Here is a 20,051-nt window from a genome sequence, read left to right on the forward strand (position 1 = left end):
AAATTCTTTCATTTTGTAGAGGAAAGAAGAAGAAAACAGAAAAACAGGAGGCAGAACTAGCAAATTGTACACATCAGCATTGTGTCTGCTCTGGAGGTCTCTGGGATCCACATAGTGGCTGTCCGACATCGACACAATCCTTAAAAAGGCCCAGCAGAGGATGTACTTCCTGCACCAGCTCCGGAAGTTCAACCTGCATCGGGAGCTGCTGATCCAGTTCTACACTGCAATCATCCAGTCTGTTCTCTGTTCATACATCACTGTCTGGTTTGGATTGGCCACCGAACAGGACAGGAACAGACTACAGCGGTACTATGCGTCTAAAAGAACAAAGGAATTGCAATGTCACACTACGACATAGTAGGCTATACCTGCACATAATACATGCACATAGTGTTTGCTCATAGGTCCATTAGTGAAGCCGCTACTGACCGACAACACTGTAAACAAGAGAGTTAAGATTAAATTTGCGCACTGGCAGTCGGGGCCGTCTCCCGGTGGCCTGAGTGCTGTTTGCCGTTAATTATCAACAGAACCAGCGGCAGTAATGACAAAGAAAGCTTTTTTTAATAGCAGGAGAATCCACGCAACGGGCGCGTCTCACTCGCGAGGGTGCGCGCGCCATCCAGACTTTTGCCAAACGAGAATTAAAGTTACGTCTGTCACAGGGCAGCCACAGTCCATCACCTGATAGTACGATCTCTGGAAATCACACGCCGCAAGTCGCATGCACACACGCATCAACACGACGTTTAGACAGTGCGTGAGTGTGCGTGGCCGATCAGTATGAAGAAAACATGCACAGGAGAACGAGAGAAAGAGAGAAGGCAGAGCTGAGACGGAGAAAAGCCAAAAGGGAAGTGCGGTTAAATGCGGTAAAATGACATGGTGGTGCTAAAAAAAGAACAATTCAAAGACAGCAGGGCTTCCCTCATATCACAGCATATCGTCATATCAAAACTACCTTTCCAGAGTTGATTCTATGTTTTGTATAAAATTTTTCATGCCATGTAGGAAAGCAGAAGGTGCGTTGTGGAAATAATCCGGGAAAATAAAGACCTGTTTACTCAGGTGGACGTATCTTCAGTTACTCAGAGCTACCAGAGCTTCATGGTGATAAACATAAATCCAGTCAGAACTCTGAGGAAATGCAGATGCAAAACAATCCTAAAGTGCACACATTTTTCTTAGACAAACATTATTTGTTGTTCTTTGCTCTTTGTTTCTAATGCAGATCGTTTTCCTACTCTGTATTACAGTAGGCCTATTTGCTGCTGTTATAAATAAATATTGTTTTTGATGAGTTTTATTTTATGTTTATGTAATCTTTTCTATTAATCTTTTACATCCATGCAACACTTTTATTATATACAATAAGAAGCTACACTTTTTATGTTTTTATCTTAATAGACTACATGTTTTTTTTTTGTTTTGTTTTTTTAAAAAAGGAGCATTACACACAACCTTATCAGAGCTAAATGATAATATTGGTAAATTTTAGCAGGCCATAGTCAACTTCAATCAATAAATGTAATTTCCCAACAACATAAACGTGGTTAGTGAAAATACTGTGTGACTAGTAACTTTGGAAAACCACTAGCCACATTGACTAGTGAGCAAAAAAGTGTGTGACAAGCCCTGTGTGTGAGTGCAGGAAGGTCACACACATTTAAATATGTTGTGAGGCACCAAGTGCAGCATTCACAATTTGTCTCATTTTCCCATAAGACAAAATAATTTACTCAAGTTCTGTACTTACATATAATTTTAAGGTACTTAAACTTACTTTAATATTACTGTGGTATGCTACTTAATACTTCTGTTCAGCAGGAATTATTTAATCTTTTACTCCACTACATGTATCGGACAGCTTTAGTCACTAGGGTCTCTGCAGATTTACATTTTACACATTTTAATTTATTATCAGTTTATATTATATGAGGCAATTTTAGACATCAAAGTACCCAGCTACAACATTAAAATGTTGTTTATACATCTGTATGTCAGAATCCTGTGTAATACTATATCACACTCAAAGAGGTAATTCATTCTGCTTTGAAGAGGGTACTTTTTTGTTTTTTTTTTACTTTTGGCACCTTCATTATATTTTATATATAATACTTAAGTAGCCTACATTTGTTTAGTCACTTGGTACTCTGTGGCAAAAATTAGTAACATTTTGAAAGCCCTCTCACCAGATGAAGACAAAGACTTCTCACAGATGGGCTGAACTGAACTTGGGGGCTACTTCAAAAGGTGTATGACTTATGTATGTCTGCCTTAAATGTTTCTAAATAGTTTTAGTTGGGTAGAATGTAGGAATATGTTAAAACAGCATTGACATAATTTACAATAATCCACAATGGCTTGCATTCAAACTTTTGACTGGTACTGTAATAGTGAATGAATTACATCTCTTTGGAAGAGAGTTCTTGCAGTATTAGTACCTCGATCATTGCCGGCAATATTAAAGTTGTAAAAAGGCAGCACAGAGAACACAGAGACTGTTTGCACTGACACCTGTTGCCATGGAGTGTACTTCACGCGCAGCCCACTGTTGGGTCTTCACATACGCTGTATAGAATATCTACCGCGCCAGGAATTACTTTCCCATTCTGATTGGCTCCTTCTCTCTCACCAGACATCGTACAACTCACACCATTGGACCGCCTGCACGGCTATGGCGCGTGGTTGTGAGTCCTAATCTCCGATTGGCCAGAAACCTCCGGGACTTGGTAGCGCCGATGTCGTCTGTGAGCTGTGATTGGACGGGAAGCCAGGTGCCGAAGAGCAGGCTCTACGCCGCTCTGTCACCGTCAAGATATATAAACACACTCCTGCCTGAGCGAAGGAGACTGGTGGGCTGGACGCGAATAACAACGTAGTAATAACTGTTACCATCACTGGAGTTAACTTCACGCACAGGTGAGAAGCATAATACCGCTTCGTATGTTTAATTCATAAAAAAGCACACAAGAATATCACTGTGTATTCGTTTTTAATGGTTTTTTAATCATAGAGGATAACTCATCAGAAGCCTGGGATCTCGTGTGTCTGTGTGGGATGTTAGGCTTTTATAAGAAATGTTGCTCATTTATGTTATTCTTGCTAGCACATTTCTAATATATTTTGGATACCAATGTCATTAGACACAAGTCGGCTTACGTTAAATCAAGCTGCTGTAACCTGTAAATACTAGCCCCATGAGTTTGATAGGAAGCGGGTCCGTCCGCTATTTTGTCCGGGTGAGTTAACGCTAGCAATCCAACTGGCTGAATCATGTTTTGGCTCCAGTCAAATTCGGTTTCCTGACTAGGGATTTTATCCAGCTAAGCTATATGTTTTCTTTAAACCCTGGTCAAATAACATCACTGCTTTAAGCAACAAACCAGTCTTTTCTTACATATTGACAGTGGGACAGTTTAACGGGTTAACTTGCCGATCATGAACGACTTAAGTTCTTGGAAATCCCGTTGCCCTTTCCCCCAGTTTTGCTCCCCTCAATCGATATCTGTCTCCCAAACACACGCTTTACGAAGCTGTTTAGGTACGTGTAGTAAGCAATATCAGCTAACAGCTAGTTGTCAAACCTAGCTAAAACGTTAGACCAAACACATGCTACATCAACCTAGCTAACGTTAGTTCTGAAAATGTCCTGCTTATGCCTTTTTATATGGTTATATGTATGTGGTATGCTGTCTTTTTCTAAGCCAGTGGCATGTGTAGTTATTTTGGTTAGTGCGTAAAAACGTCAAAGTGTCATACCACTAGTGCAAATATCTCAGCTAACATGCTAGCTAGACAATGTTCTCAGTAACCTTGCCAGACCCAAACCCTTAATGTTAGCTGGGACATCTCTAAGCTAACGGTAAAATAATGACACGAACTTGATGTCTCATGGCTAATGTTAACGTTACCTAACTCCTGATTCTACTTTGAAACACCAGGGTTATTCGTTTAACTATTTTTAATCATCAAACTGCAGCCTTCTGAAACCTGTCCAGTGGAAGAGAAAGCTAAATTGCTAGAAGTTGCTTGCCTTTTTGATGTTATTCTGAAATAGCTGGTGCTCTGTGGTGGTGTATAACATTAACCTTCTGGATGGATGGAACATATTAGGCTAGTATTCTTCAAGTCAGTATGTAGCACTTTGACCTACTTAACAATGTTATAACAGTTTTGGGAGCTGGAGCCTGTGCATGTGTAGCTATGAGTAGTGTTATGTTTATGAGTGAATGTATCAACCACCCTTTTTATTCACCCATTCCAACATTAGCAGTCAGGAGGCAATGTAGGCACACAGTTAATTACTGTAAACCAGTTGTAGTACTCAATACACAACGTATGAACTTAAAATAATGCTGAACATGAAACCCCTTCTGAACCCTTTCAGGATGCCTGGATCAGCTTCAATCAGTTGCTTGGGACCATGGCCCAAAGATGTGGGTATAATTGCCATGGAGCTGTACTTCCCATCCCAGTATGTGGACCAGGCAGAGCTGGAGCAGTTTGATGGCGTGCCAGCTGGTAAATACACTATCGGCCTGGGCCAAGCTCGCATGGGTTTCTGCTCGGACCGTGAGGACATCAACTCTTTGTGCCTGACTGTGGTCCAGAGGCTGATGGAGAGGAATGGCCTGTCCTATGACAGCGTGGGTCGACTGGAGGTCGGCACTGAGACCATCATAGACAAGTCCAAGTCTGTCAAGACAGTCATCATGCAGCTGTTTGAGGACTCAGGCAATACAGATGTAGAAGGCATTGACACCACAAACGCCTGCTACGGTGGTACAGCTGCGCTCTTCAATGCTGTCAACTGGGTGGAGTCCAGCTCGTGGGATGGTGAGTGAACAAACTTGTTTTAACTGTATGTTGATGTCTTTTATTTTTCCATTGGTTAATTGCTTTGTCTATAAAATGTCAGAAAATGATGACAAATGCCTGTCTGAGTTTCCAAGAGTCAAAGGTAGAGCCCGACTGATATGAGATTTAAGATAAAAAGTGATTATTCCTAACATTTGATATGTGTGTCTGAGAGACTTCACCAAGATAACATAACAAAATACAGTTTAAAAATAAACATTTTTTATTGTTATAAATATAACTCTGAACAAAGTACAGCTTCTTTTTGGGGCTCCAAACGTGTGTGCGCCAACAGGGGAGTTGCAGACAGACAGACTATGAAGCGACAACACTCATAACATGATTAAAGGATCGGTCTTCCGTCTCTCCATTTCTTTTTTTGTTTTAATTGTCATTTATCGGGAGTTATAAACACTAATATCGAATTATCTGCAATTAGGTCATATCGGCTGATAATATCGGCACACCAGTTTATCAGTGGGGCTCTAGTCATAGGGCACATTCACTGTGATCTGAACAGTGTTCACTACACATTCCCTTTGCTGATACTTCCATTTGAGTAGAGAGATTTGTGTTCGTATTGTTGGTTTTTTTTTTGAATTAGCTTCTCCTCATGTTTTCTTTCTGCAGGGCGTTATGCTTTGGTGGTAGCAGGGGACATTGCTGTCTACGCCACTGGAAGCGCCCGACCTACAGGGGGTGCTGGTGCCGTGGCCATGCTGGTCGGGCCTAATGCTCCTCTGGCCTTTGAACGAGGTCAGTAAAGTTAAACAAATCTTTTTTATGTGCTCAGTTTGTCAGGCAGCCCACTTCATTGACTGACTTTTTGATAAGACCTCACTGTTCCGAATGTTTAGTGATTACGTCAATGAAGTTTTAAATTAAATCTTCCTAGCTGCACCACTGAGATGCATACCTTTAGAAATTGGAAGGAACCTGTCTATTTGATTTTTACAATGTAAACTAGTTAGATGAGCTATTGTATGTGTTAATTAGGTGTTGATTGAACTGTATATCTAAATACCAAAAACTAGCTCAGCAGTACTTTTAGGTGAGCGTTACACAAAATGTAATCTGGGAAAAGATATCTTCAGAAATGTAGCCATCTTTGTGTAGACAGTGCAGTCAGTCATGCATACATAGAAGGAACTGAATTGAGTGTGTGTTCAGCACAGTATGAGTGTGTTTCTGACAACTGCTGTGGCTGTGGTGCAGGTCTGCGAGGAACCCATATGCAGCATGCATATGATTTCTACAAGCCAGACATGGTGTCAGAGTACCCTGTAGTGGATGGCAAGTTGTCGATCGAGTGCTACCTGAGTGCCTTGGACCGCTGCTACTCTGTGTACCGCAACAAGATCCACGCACAGTGGCAGAGAGGTGAGTTAAAATGGTTGTCTGGGATCAATAAAGATGGATCCTCCCAACATTTTATATACTGACAGTTAGAATAAGTAAACTGAAAGCTTAAATCAGCTCTTCATCAGGCACAGAGGTATCAGACACTTAATACTGCCATATAATATAAGAGCAGTTGTAAGTTGACAGTAACAGTCTGATGCATCTTTGCCTGTTGTATGTGTTGGTCAGAGTTCCTTTCTGTCCTGGTCTGATAATTGCCTAATAAGTTAAGAGGGTTTAGGACATTACCTTCTTGCTGTGCTAAGAAGTTTATTTAAGTTCAGTGACCATAAAGTTAAATGAGATGAGCCTTTAACCTGATGTGCCAACGTGTGCAATATCTGAGACCACGAGGCTATTAAAGACCCAGACTAAACCACTCATAAGCAGCACAACGTTTCCTCTGCGCTTAATTTAAGGGGCTGTGGACCCAGCGCAACTACACATCAGCTCTTTGGCTTACTGGTGTATTCCTGACCTTGAAATAGGTATTTTTGTACCTAGCACGGTGTGCATGCTTCAGAGGTAAGAGGAGAGGTGCAACACGATGAGAGCTGTATGCAGATAAAGCAGAGCACGGCAAAGCGTTGGGATTTGGGAGGGAACTGTTCTCACTGCTCTTTGCAACGGTGCCCATGAAATGGAGCCCGGTGTGTTAGGAATCCTTGAGACCAACAAATCATTTAAAACAGGAACACATGTTTTCCAAGCTTGTGTGGTCTAATCCTCCTCCTTCTTCTTGACAGAGGGTTCAGAGAAGCGCTTCAGCCTGGACGACTTTGGCTATCTTGTGTTCCATTCCCCATACTGCAAGCTGGTGCAGAAGTCGTTGGCCAGACTGATGCTGAATGACTTTCTGAGCCACCCCAGCCCAAACACTGAGACAGGACCCTTCACAGGCCTTGACGCCTTCAGGTACAGTCAGCACAAAATAGCTGCACAGAAGACAGGGTTTTGGTCCTTGAATATAAAAAGCCTCTTGATTAGTGTCCTGCTTTTAAGGACTAATAAAGGACCTCTGCATTTAAAGAAGCACTCATCCACCCTACTCCGTTTTTGTTTTAAAACAGAGTTTTAAAACGAATCCAATCTCCGTCCACAGCAGCGTTTTAGCTGCCTATCAGAGTTGATCTCCGTCCACGTTAAAACGACTGAAACATGCACATCTACTTCATGTACTCGTCACATTCTCGTACACTGGGCATGCATGTGCTGACGTAAACTTGAAGTAGATGGTCTTTCTCTTCCCTAGTTACAGAAGATTTGGCTAAAAAAGAATAAATAAATGCAGACAAAGAACCACACCAGATATTTTTTGCAGGGACCAATAACGAGCTGGGACTGTTACTGAATGTAACACGGGAGTTTAAAGCGGCTGTGGCGGTGGAAAACAGACTGGGAGTCGTTGCAAAGTAAACTGCAACATACACAGTACAAGTGTAGGCTGTGAGTGTTATTTGTACGGTACAAAATATTTGAATAAAAATACCAAATCAAAAACTCTGTCAGTAGCATCCTGTTTCTGCTTTGCATGACTTATGAGACCCAATCAGAGAGCCAAACATGAGCATCTGTGTCATTGTTTTTAAAGTCTTCTTCTTCTTCTTTTCTTCACTAAAACTCTCCGGAGTTTGAAAACGAAAACAAAGTCTGCGGCATTTTCAAACGTCTCCTTTTTTGCTGTTTTAGTCTGGACGAGGGGTGCAAACGTAGCAAAAGGTGACAGTAGTGTGGATGGGGCCTTAAGATATAGATTCTGAAGTTCCTCTCTGTATGTACAGTAAAAAAACAAAAAAAAAACAAGCTTACAGTCACAAGCTTCACTTCTGCATTGATGTGGTCTGTCAGTATCAGACAGTTGTTCCATGATGGTGAATCAGTCTGCCTCAGCCACTTAAAACCTGCTCCTGATTAGTTTTGGCTGAAAGCTGACGTTACAACAGTCATTAAACTGGAGTCCAGCTAAGCTTGCTTTATAGCCCGAAGATAAACATGTGGAGCTACTTCATGAAACCATGAAATGTCCCTCTGGTAAAACATGTAAAATACTAAGCTTTGAAGACACTACAGTTAACAATGTATCTGTGTAGCAAACAAAAGGTCCCTAGGAAAATCTGTGGAAGCACAACTCAGTTATTTTGTGGCAACACAAAGAAACACTGTGTGGTGATTCTGTTGCTAATCTCGTGTCTGTGTCTGTGTCTGTGTCTGTGGATTGCAGAGACATACAGCCAGAAGAGACTTACTTTGACCGGGATGTGGAGAAGGCCTTCATGAAGGCCAGTGCCGATCTGTTTGAGAAGAAGACCAAGTGCTCCTTACTGATCTCTAACCAGAACGGAAACATGTACACCCCCTCTGTCTACGGCTGCCTGGCCTCACTCATTGCACAGTATGTCTCAGTGTGTTCATTCATTCATCCACTAGGCCTTAACAAATATTCAAAATATTATCGAACTTGGAATATCTATGGTTATGATATCTAAACCATGACTCAATTACAAAATCTGTAAAAATGACTGCAATATATTTTTTGTTCAGCCCTATCATCCTTTGTATTTAATCACTTGCTACAAATGTGTTCAAGAAACAGGATGTCGTAGTCCATCCCCCTAGAACATTGTGTATACCAACCTACCTGAAAAACAAAATGTCTCTGGAACATAGTAATGCAACATAGTGTCTGTGTTAAAGACTTGAAGCAGAGAAAAGCAGAAACAAAACAATATAAAATGTGTCTGCTGAAGACGAGACGCTCAAACAAAGAATACTACTGATTACAACTGAGTCACAGTGTTGCAGTATGTGAGGACAATCCTTGTTTCCTCTGTTGCAGGCACACACCTTCAGAGATAGCAGGGCAGAGGGTCGGAGTTTTCTCCTACGGATCAGGATTTGCTGCTACTCTGTATTCTCTCAGAGTCACACAGGACCACACACCCGGTAAGTCGGCCACGGCTCAGTTCAGCTGTCTGATGTGGATGAAATGAGAATGTACAGTCATTATAAAGTCATAGAAACGAATGGTAGCGTGTTCTTCCATGTGACCTGTTGACGGTTTGTTCGTTTCAGGATCTGCTCTGGACAAACTTGTGTCCAGCCTGAGTGACCTGAAGGTCAGGCTGGACTCCAGGAAGAAGGTTTTGCCTTCTGTCTTTTCTGAGAACATGAAGCTGAGAGAGGAGACGCATCACCTAGGTATGACCCTGCTGTCGCTGTTGCTCATGTCTGATTCTGAAGGAGCCATTCTGATTGGTTATTTGCAGTGACCATCCACAAGCCTTCTACACAAGTCTGTCAGGAAGTAAAGTTCTTAGAAACTTCCTGTCTTTTGGGAGGTAGTCACAACTATGGCTGTGTTGGAAACGGGCTAAACTGCTGTCTCAGAAGGTGTCTAACAGGACAGCGAGGCATCCAGTGCTGTTCCAAACGGCTGGAACGATCTCTTCCTGTCTCCTGAGATGCCTTCAAGCTGCCCCAGTAACGGCCAGTTTTGAAGGCAGCATCGATGGTGACTTGATGCTGACTATTACCCATAAAGCAGCGCGGCTGCGGCCGCCATAGCTTTCGAAAACTGGTCAAAATGGCAACAAACAAGCCGAATTAGACAAATATACATTTTTTAAAGTTTTTAGTAGTTTTCTCGCTTTGATTTTTGAAAAGCTAGCGAGAACTAAACACTGAGCTATCACATTAGCCCGCGACTGTAACCAACCAAGTTTGTTCAGTATGATTTCTGAGGTGTCTGTAAGCCGTTTGGCTTTTCTTCTGACAGCCAGAAGAGACGCAAGACGGCGTGCTGACGTCACACGTTGAGAGAGTCTTTTCCCAGTAAAGAACACTTTACCTGCCCAAACTCTGGCTACAGGAGCCTTGACATGGTGTCAGCAGCACTCACTGATTGAATCTCTCAACCGGGACTTGATTTGATATTTAGTATCCTGCATGTCTCACTGTTATCTTTTTTTATTCCACTCTGTCCGTACAGCCAATTACATCCCTCAAGGCTCGGTGGAGGATCTGTTCCCAGGGACTTGGTACCTGACGCGAGTGGATGACAAACACCGCCGGGAATACGCCCGAAGATCTCTGGACGGAGACCTGCCAGCAGAGCCAGAACTCCGCTGCAGCACTGCCACCGAGGTACAGGATGAACAGATGTTAGGACTGTTTTCTGCTTTGAACATCATATCTAATGTAGATCGAAGGATACATACACAGCCTCTATATGTAAATGTAGTGTATGACCCGATGGGGGGTACAAAGTGATTATTAATTGGTGTACATTGGAGATGAGGATCATTCTGACTTATTACAAATGTGGCAATGTCAAGAAACACATTATGACGGGTTATAATGACTGATAGTAGTGATGGACAAAACTGTAAAATTTGACCTAAGTTGTGATAAACCAGAATCATCCTTGAAGACAACATCATGCATGTATGCACGTTGCTTTTACTCTGCCGTTAAAAGGGTACTCCATCGATTTGTCACTGCACGAATTTAAATCTGCTGCCTGCATTACCCATAGTGCTACTCGACCTTGTGGCCAGATATTGGGGTGTGTTATGTTAGTAGTGGTGAATGGAGCCTACTGCAGAGATGAGCAGCGTGGGTCAGGTGAGCTCACTTCTTTCAGACTTGTAGTCTTCAGCCCCAACCGATGCTGACTCGTGTGACATCACTTGAGGCCATTTACACAGCTCCCTCTGGAAACACTAAAGAAGAGAGAAGAAGAAGTGAAACCCACCCTGCACGTTTCAAACTATAAGCCTGCCAGAAAGTGGATGAATTATACCTCTTGAGCTGCCATATGGCTTTTAATGTGAAACATCTGGTGGAAGGAAGTGATGGGTTTCATTAATGATTTGGGGGGGAGGCAGCAAAGTAGAAGCAACTGGAAATAATTAGTAAATGATGAACATTCTCTCACAGAATGTCTTTCTGTGAGAGAAGAGTTGATTGGAGACTGTGACATGAATGTTATTGCACTGCTGGGATTAGTGCTGTGTAAATGTACACATGCTGATTTTATCAGGGTCATATGATTGAGGATAAACATGGGGGACGTGCTTTTTTTTTTGCATCGACAGGAGCAGATCAGAAAACAGGATGGCTTCTAACTAAAATGCTAAAATAAACAAATATACATCAGGGGGAATCAGAAATAAAAGCCTAGCTCTAATGGAAGCCCGTTTCTGAAATAAAGGTCTGGTTCTCCCGGCAATTGAGGCCACTGTTTGGAACTCATAGTATGTTAAGTATTGAAACATGCCAAAGCATATCCAGCCGTGGAATTGTCAGTACTGGATGCCGAAATGCTGCTGTGACATGCTGCTCACATATTCATGGCAAGGCAAGTTTATTTATATAAAAGCTTATATATAAAAACACCATTCAACAACCAGGTAATTCATTTAGCTTTTTATAACGCATTTAAAAGACATTAAGAGAAGAAACACAAGATTTAGATTAGACTGGCTTTATTGTCCACCTCTGTGGAAATGCGTCAGTACAGCAAAGTTATGTACAATCCACCTAACACAGCACACATTAAAACATGTGCAAAGAAAAATGAAGTGCAAGGGAACACAAATGTCACTAGCCCTGATGGGAAAGAACTGGGAGTTTGAGCGGAGGTTTATGGGAGTTTGTGGTGCATCAAAACTGAACGCTGCTTCTCCACGCTTGGTTCTGCCTCTGGGGACAGTAAGCAGACGACCTAAGAAGTCTGGATGGTTCATAACAAAGAAGCAGATAAGCTGTCAGTGCTTTATAAACCAACAGTTCATTCATGATATTTGCCGTTTGTTTTCCCCTCCAGCACATCCCCAGTCCAGTCAAGAAGATGCCTCGCATCCCTGCAGCCGCCGCCGGCCCTGAGGCTGCCGTCAGCAACTGAGAGCACTCAGCTTACCTCTGAGAGGTATCAAGGTCCAACCGTTTGTAATAACTAGACAACACTAGAGGTCAGAAGGCTACCAAGAGACGACAGTGTCCCCTCCGAAATCATTATACGGTAACTTAATTAGGTTGGAGAAGCTGTAGACACTCATCAACTGCCTGTACCCTTCCCATCATGCCCCCAGTTGTCCACATGTAATACGTCGGACATTAAACTCACATATTTGACCTCAGACTATTTAATCTCAATAACTGTTTGTTTTAGCGATCCTCTGTTTCAAAGTTTACACTTCTACATATTTTCATTTTGCTTTTGCGCAAAATGGACAGTTGTATATTTGGGAGGAGCACAGGCAGACGTTTGTAGATATCGAGTTACACAAGCAGACTTCCTCCTGGCAGCTGGCAGCCAGGGACAGGAAGAGGAAATGGACATAATTAATGTGGCTTCGGACCTCCTGCTGATAAAGAAGAAAGGGAAGTGGGCCTCAGCTGTGTTAATGGATCAAAATAGTGCTGCTGCCACGGCAACCCAGAGACAGAGCTCATATCCCCACTGTTTGTGTTCAATACCTCAGTCTTCTATAAAAAAAAATGTGGTCACTTTTCTACAGGTGAGTCTGTGACCAAATATCAGGAACAGGACTCAAGACTCAATAGTGGTACTCCACCCAGAAGGGTTCAGAGTCCTCTCTCAGCCTGCACACAGAGGGCGGAGTCTTACTTTAAACTGCTGTCGCTGAGCTCGTGTCGGCAACGTGTGAAATTGATAGGAGACATTCATTCTGTTCCATAGACATGTGATACACCAACAGTGTCCTCCATCATTGTAGTATTTCCTTTTTGCTTTTTACTGCCATGAAATGTCTAAACTCATCGAGTGTAGTCATCACACACATCACCTTGGAGCTGGACATTTTGACTTATTTTTGTGGTAATGTTTGTGTAGGCTCGATGATTTATCCAGTTCCAGCATTATCAGTTGCAGCCCTTTTTTTTTTTTTCTCCAAACAGTGAAATATTATAAATAGAGAAAGAGATGTGTGTTGTCATTGCAGCATTATGGACTGCAGTAGTCTCTTCTTATTGTAATGTTGCTCAGCAGTAAACACACAATAGTGTGGGTTTAGACTTTTCTAAACTAAAAATTAAAAGGAAAAATATTACACCGGTGTCATACTTAAAAGGTGCAATCAGCAAAATATGGCTGTTTAGTAGTGACACTACAACCCTGTCAGCTTTAAAAAAAAAAAAAAAAAAAGAATTATATTGGGACTTGACTCAAATCAAAGGTGTTTCTAATATTTGGTCACCCCATTTATATCAATGAACGCAGACAAACTATTAAACACCTCTTTTTGTAATGCAAAATAGTTGAATGTTGATGTTGAATCGCCATCTCGAAAAACAACTAGAGTTTCAAGACAAACTGAACCATAGAGCCTTGATGAAAATAGGATTTATTGCATTAGGCTGCATTAGTTTTAGAGTTTAACAATAAACTGGAAACAGTGTAAATGACCTGTGCCATGTAACCAGTTTCAGCTGTGTATTTCCTTCCTGCATAAGCTTACGGGTGCCGAGCAGGGCATGTTAGGTTCCTCACCCGTCCTACAGACATACTGCACCTTTGCTCCAGTTTTTACTCTGGCTTTACTGACATTAAACCGAGCTCAGAGGAGGTGATGGATAGTTGAGGGATCTCCAGCAAATACACGAGCTGCGTTGGCTCAGCCTCAATAAAGAGTCAATAACATATTATTGATTGCACCTTTAAGGGTATGCACTGAATCAGACAGCTAATTATGGAGCATTATGCAAGAGCTGTTTGTGTTGGGAAACCACATTTCCAGACATTTTGACTCTCTCTCCTCATTACACATTCCTATCAACTTCTCACAATGAAACAGCTGCTGAGAATGTGAACTCCGGTGTTGTTGTCTGTCCCATCTGTATTTTTCAGATGGCTGAGTGTAACCTTAACTCATTCTAAAGCCTTAATGTTAAAGGGCTTTGTTTTGTGACGTTATAGGTCAGGAGAATTTAATGCAAGAACTGTTCTCTGTGTGTTTAAATGTGTTGTTTTTGATTTGATTTGATTTGACAATAGCAGCTATCAGCAAGAAACCAAATGTTGAAACTGATGGGGCTCAGGCAGAACACGTCAGCCTTAAAGGAATGGTGTTGCTGTGTACATGTCGGAGGTTGGACTGACTCGTAGACTTGCATGCAGGGTTCAGAGGAGTCGTGACAGCTGATGTCAGGGTGACTGCGTTCTTGAGAAGCCTTACAATAAGCATGTATGGACTGTAAACTACAAAGCTCGTCTTCTAATAATGTACAGATATTTTTTTTTTTTTTTTTTTTTTATTGTACAGTCAGAGTTGGTTCATCTGGAGCCGGGCCGTGCTCAATGCAGCGTCACAGACACACACAGTGTCACTGAGTGTCTTGGTATGACTAAGATTACATCTGTGTGGCGTCTGTAGGCCCGTCTCAGAGGTCACTTGATCTTTACCAATGTTGATGTCCATGTACATTTGTAAGATGATTTATGCTGTGTAGATGTGAACGAATGGATGTCTCAGATTAAATTTATCCAGACACTTTGTGTAAACATGTAGATTCAGAATAAATGAACACTCAACCTGTGTGGTATGTGTATGATTAGTTTTTTTCCTGCAACAACCATAATCATGAAAAACACATTTTGAGATGCATTCCTATGATCTGTCGGAATTGTATTGAAACAAGAGATTATGTACTCGCAGCGTTTGGAAAATTAACAGTGGGACATACACAGAGTAAAGGTGCAGTAAAATATTATGTCCCCACACCACACAGCTTACACCATTCTTCCAACACCATGGTGACATGTCAGAATTTCCATACCTAAAACAAAACTAAAAAAGCTCTGAACCCTTTTCTTCCCATTGTATCTTAAGGATACAGACATTTTACTAACAATTTAAAAGAAAGTAACTAACCAAAAAGTACATGAGTTGAAATATTTAGCAGAAGAGATTTCACCTTATCATTTATTAAACTACATGTAAAATACTGCCTCACTTTATTAGCCACAGAAATCCTATACTCAGATAACTGTGGCCCCATTCCACATAAAACATGTAGAAGCCTTGTGACACACCGGTGATGACCACTTCAGATCTGTGTTTAGGGCTTAGGATGGACAGTTGAACTGTTCCTCTCTTAACAGGAAACTTAGCTAGGAACTTGTGGTGCCATTTAGTTGGACCCCAGTGGCTAAGTAAGATAAAAGATTGTGAATCTGACCCCGCAAAGAGAAGAATCCACAGATCATCATGACTACTACAGATGAAATGGCATAAACCAAGTCAGAGCTTTTTAAAAAGCTGTACATCAATAGCCATAACTGGCTGCATACACCAGGGTGGGGCCATCATAACTGCTACATCACAGGTAACAGCTTGTATGGTTCATAGCATCAAACTCATAAATCCAATAACATTCTCTTTGCTAAATAACTGTTTACAACACAAACCTTTTTTGCTTGTAGGTGACCTAATAGAGAAATCTAAAGGCACTAGGGGGAAGACAGAAACATAAAAGGGACCACGAGATGTTCTCCTTCAGATTTGGTGTTGGCATTTGATGTGTTCACATGTTGTATGCTGGCACTGGATCTCCTCAGCCAGGCTCAATAAACCACGCTATGTTAAGTCTTCATCAGTCTCTGAACCTGGCCTCACAACAATATCATTTCAACAGTCATTATTTTCCTAGTAGTGCTTATCTGTTCATAGATTCAGTCCTTCACTTTTTTAATCTATTATTGCTATAGCCTCTCTGTCAGAGACACTCTGGGGAAGTCAAATGCCAATTGGAGACTCAAAACGGGTCAGGCCAGCCCTGGGTAGTGAGAGCAAGTTACGCATAGTCCCTATGCCTGAGCTGTACCACATGATGGCAGCATTCTGCATCTTCAGAAGATCCCCATGACTGAGAATGTGAATTCATTTATAATCCCCATATATTCACCAATTTAACTGTTTCAGGAACACAGAGGAGGAAGCTTTTGTCATTTCAGGAATGTCTTGTGTGACCAGCTGATGACATTCTAGCCAGTTCTTTGGCTGTTTGAGCAAATAAATATAAGCCATATCACTCAGTGACTTGAAAGAATGGATGATAGTATGAGGCCATTTACAATCTACTAAGCAACTAAAACAAGGAAAATGATGCAAATTCAAATGACTTGTGGACCAAGAGGAGGTCAGGGACTTAATAACAGTCAACTGTTGACAATCCTGATAACATTAAAGAATATGCATTTATTTCAAATATTATAAATATAATTAAGACTCTTAAAAGTGTTTCTCCAAGTTTCTTTCTGTTTGCCAAAGAAGATCTTAACATGGAAAGGTAAACCAACCCCAATGGAGGACTCCATGGACCAGCAAAAGGCTCCAGGACACCTGGAAAACCTTTTGGGACGCAGCAAGATGATCATGGACACCAGGGCAGAGCCCTCACTGGCTTCCCACAGTTGTGTCTGTTGAAATGCGTGTCCAGGCCAGAGGCAAAGCCATCAGGAACAGAACCACAGATCTTGTGATGGTGCACAGGAACAAATCCTCCGTACCACCAACATGCCCCCTTACAAATTTGGTTTATCAGAGAAAATACCGACATGGTCAGAGAGGCCAATGGAATGTTTTCAGTGTCCTCAGCATAACAAATATGCAGACATAACATATTACACAATAAATGATAATCACAATATTCCTATGAAGAGCTGAATGTAGTGCTTCCTAGAGGGCCGAGGCCGAAACAGTTCTAACATTACCTGCCTTATTGATTATGTGTTGTGCAGTGATTCAGTTGAGGTGTGTCTATGAGTATTAGTATGAGTGTCTAAGCGGCCATAACAGACTGTTATAGACGAAGTTAGGATACTTTCAATGATGGCTGGAAAAAACTTTATTTACATGTGTGGTGAGCTGTCAGGGCCACTGTACTTTTCAGCTTCTCAACTTAAAGTTTTCTGTTTCTGGCATAATGATTAAAAAGTACAATTCATCAGGGTGCTTGCACTCCGACATTCCCCAATCTATAAAATGCTAAAATTAAAATAAAACAGAAGTGATGATTAAAATCACAGGTTTGGCGTACCAGATCTACAGGTGTCCAGAGCAAAAGTTTCACAGCATGGAGGGAGCACCGTAGCCTCAGGGTGCTTTCCAATACCAATACTATGCAGTATGTCAGAAAAAGATTTAGTATACCTCAATATATAGTATAGCAAATCCATCATCCCAAAAGTACCAGGATGTCCTACTGCATCTGGTCACATTTTGCAGTATGCAAGCCTGTATGCTGTTTTGGCTATTCTGACCCACAATCCTCTGCGCTGCATGAGTATGAGCAAGAGGGTGAAAGATTAAGGCACACTATTACAACTAAGTAATATGTGCCAACTGTATGCATTCTGCATGCTGCGGTATGTACTTTGTAAGGGCAGCTGCCGTATGTACTAAAGGAAAAAGGAAAAGGATGTGATGTGGAGGGCAGCATCAGAGTGAGGCAGCCTGCTCTTTATACCTGCTGCCCATGAGTCCAGATTGACTAACTGGCTGCTGCATGATCCTACTGTCCCCCTGCTACGGTCATGTCATCAGAGTATTTAAGGATGGTCACTGAGAACTGTCTGTGCTGGGATGTGAAGCTGTTGTGTATTAGGCAAATAGCCAGGGTGATACTGCGAGTGCACCAGTGCTGAGGGTTAAAGGGCCTTAACCCACTGTCTCCTTTCCCACATGAAGCTCCATATCCAGTGGCATATGCAGGAGCTGATTTTCATGTCCATCAGTGTACTGAGGAGCTTATGGTGTTGAAAGCAGAGCTGAAATCTATGAACAGCATAAGGGGGTAGGTGTCGAGATTCTACATGGTCAAAAGCACGACTGACAGCATCCTCAGCAGATCTGTTTGGCAAACGAGGCATTGTTGGAATCTCCCACAGACTGAACTCCTCTCTCCTCCTCTCCCCCTCCATCTATATGCATTTGTATCTTATACATGCATGTTACTAACTTCTTCCCTCTTCTGTAGTTTTGTGCTTTCTCGCCCCTCTCCTCTCTCATTCTGTCGCTTTCTGCAGGTGTTTCTGGCTCCGGAGCTGTTGATTCTGGATCTATAGTTCGGGGCAACTGGATCTACTTTCAACCCCGTCAGTTGGGTCGAAAGTAACACACAGAAGGGTTGAAAGTAACATACAGGAGGACTGAAAGTATGGAGGGTCGAAAGTAACACATAGGAGGGTTGAAAGTAAGGAGGGTCGAAAGTAACACACAGTAGGGTTGAAAGTAAAGAGGGTCGAAAGAAACACACAGGAGTATTGAAAGTATGGAGGGTCGAAAGTAACACACAGCTGGGTGAAAGTAAGGAGGATCGAAAGTAACACACAGGAGAATTGAAAGTATGGAGGGTCATAAGTAACACACAGAAAGGTTGAAAGTATGGAGGGTCATAAGTAACACACAGGAGGGTTGAAAGCAAGGAGGGTCGAAAGTAACACACAGGAGTATTGAAAGTATGGAGGGTCGAAAGTAACACACAGGAGGGTGAAAGTAAGGAGGGTCAAAAGTAACACACAGGAGGGTTGAAAGTAACACACAGGAGGGTTGAAAGTAAGGAGGGTCGAAAGTAATACACAGGAGGGTTGAAAGTAAGGAGGGTCGAAAGTAAAACACAGTAGGATGAAAGTAAGGAGGGTCGAAAGTAACACACAGGAGGGTTGAAAGTAAGGAGGGTCGAAAGTAACACACAGGAGGGTTGAATGTAAGGAGGGTCGAAAGTAACACACAGGAGGGTCGAAAGTAACACACAGGAGGGTTGAAAGTAAGGAGGGTCGAAAGTAACACACAGGAGGGTCGAAAGTAACACACAGGAGAGTTGAAAGTAAGGAGGGTCGAAAGTAACACACAGGAGAATTGAAAGTATGGAGGGTCATAAGTAACACACAGAAAGGTTGAAAGTATGGAGGGTCATAAGTAACACACAGGAGGGTTGAAAGCAAGGAGGGTCGAAAGTAACACACAGGAGTATTGAAAGTATGGAGGGTCGAAAGTAACACACAGGAGGGTGAAAGTAAGGAGGGTCAAAAGTAACACACAGGAGGGTTGAAAGTAACACACAGGAGGGTTGAAAGTAAGGAGGGTCGAAAGTAATACACAGGAGGGTTGAAAGTAAGGAGGGTCGAAAGTAAAACACAGTAGGATGAAAGTAAGGAGGGTCGAAAGTAACACACAGGAGGGTTGAAAGTAACACACAGGAGGGTTGAAAGTAACACACAGGAGGGTTGAAAGTAAGGAGGGTCGAAAGTAACACACAGAAGGGTTGAAAGTAACACACAGGAGGGTTGAAAGTAACACACAGGAGGGTCGAAAGGAGGGTCGAAAGTAACACACAGTAGGGTGAAAGTAAGGAGGGTCGAAAGTAACACACAGGAGGGTCGAAAGTAACACACAGGAGGGTTGAAAGTAAGGAGGGTCGAAAGTAACACACAGGAGGGTCGAAAGTAACACACAGGAGAGTTGAAAGTAAGGAGGGTCGAAAGTAACACACAGTAGGGTTGAAAGTAAGGAGGGTTGAAAGTAACACACAGGAGGGTTGAAAGTAACACACAGGAGGGTCGAAAGGAGGGTCGAAAGTAACACACAGTAGGGTGAAAGTAAGGAGGGTCGAAAGTAACACACAGGAGGGTCGAAAGTAACACACAGGAGAGTTGAAAGTAAGGAGGGTCGAAAGTAACACACAGGAGGGTCGAAAGTAACACACAGGAGAGTTGAAAATAAGGAGGCGAGAAAGTAACACACAGGAGAGATGAAAATAAGGAG

General features: G+C 42.2%; 2 protein-coding genes across 4 annotated transcripts in view; both read left to right on the forward strand.

Annotated features, from left to right (window-relative positions):
* LOC123981564 (pro-neuregulin-3, membrane-bound isoform-like) overlaps positions 1 to 20,051 on the forward strand; it is a 580,451-nt gene that overhangs the window by 413,434 nt on the left and 146,966 nt on the right. The gene's annotated exons all lie outside the window — the stretch shown is intronic.
* Positions 2,784 to 14,822, forward strand: hmgcs1 (3-hydroxy-3-methylglutaryl-CoA synthase 1 (soluble)). The gene is made up of 10 exons (XM_046066466.1): positions 2,784 to 2,925; positions 4,394 to 4,842; positions 5,494 to 5,619; positions 6,079 to 6,243; positions 7,011 to 7,179; positions 8,486 to 8,656; positions 9,101 to 9,207; positions 9,337 to 9,462; positions 10,253 to 10,407; positions 12,092 to 14,822. The coding sequence occupies exons 2-10, from the start codon at positions 4,395 to 4,397 to the stop codon at positions 12,167 to 12,169; spliced, it is 1,545 nt and encodes a 514-aa protein (XP_045922422.1). The 5' UTR covers positions 2,784 to 2,925; position 4,394; the 3' UTR covers positions 12,170 to 14,822.

The sequence above is a fragment of the Micropterus dolomieu genome, linkage group LG13 (genome assembly GCF_021292245.1).
Source record: "Micropterus dolomieu isolate WLL.071019.BEF.003 ecotype Adirondacks linkage group LG13, ASM2129224v1, whole genome shotgun sequence".
Taxonomy (NCBI): domain Eukaryota; kingdom Metazoa; phylum Chordata; class Actinopteri; order Centrarchiformes; family Centrarchidae; genus Micropterus; species Micropterus dolomieu.

Coding starts and splice junctions, on each gene's coding strand:
- hmgcs1 (XM_046066466.1), top strand. CDS start 4,395: ATGCCTGGATCAGCTTCAATCAGTTGCTTGGGACCATGGCCCAAAGAT. Junction 4,843..5,493: donor GGAGTCCAGCTCGTGGGATG/GTGAGTGAACAA, acceptor TTCTTTCTGCAG/GGCGTTATGCTTTGGTGGTA. Junction 6,244..7,010: donor CCACGCACAGTGGCAGAGAG/GTGAGTTAAAAT, acceptor TCTTCTTGACAG/AGGGTTCAGAGAAGCGCTTC.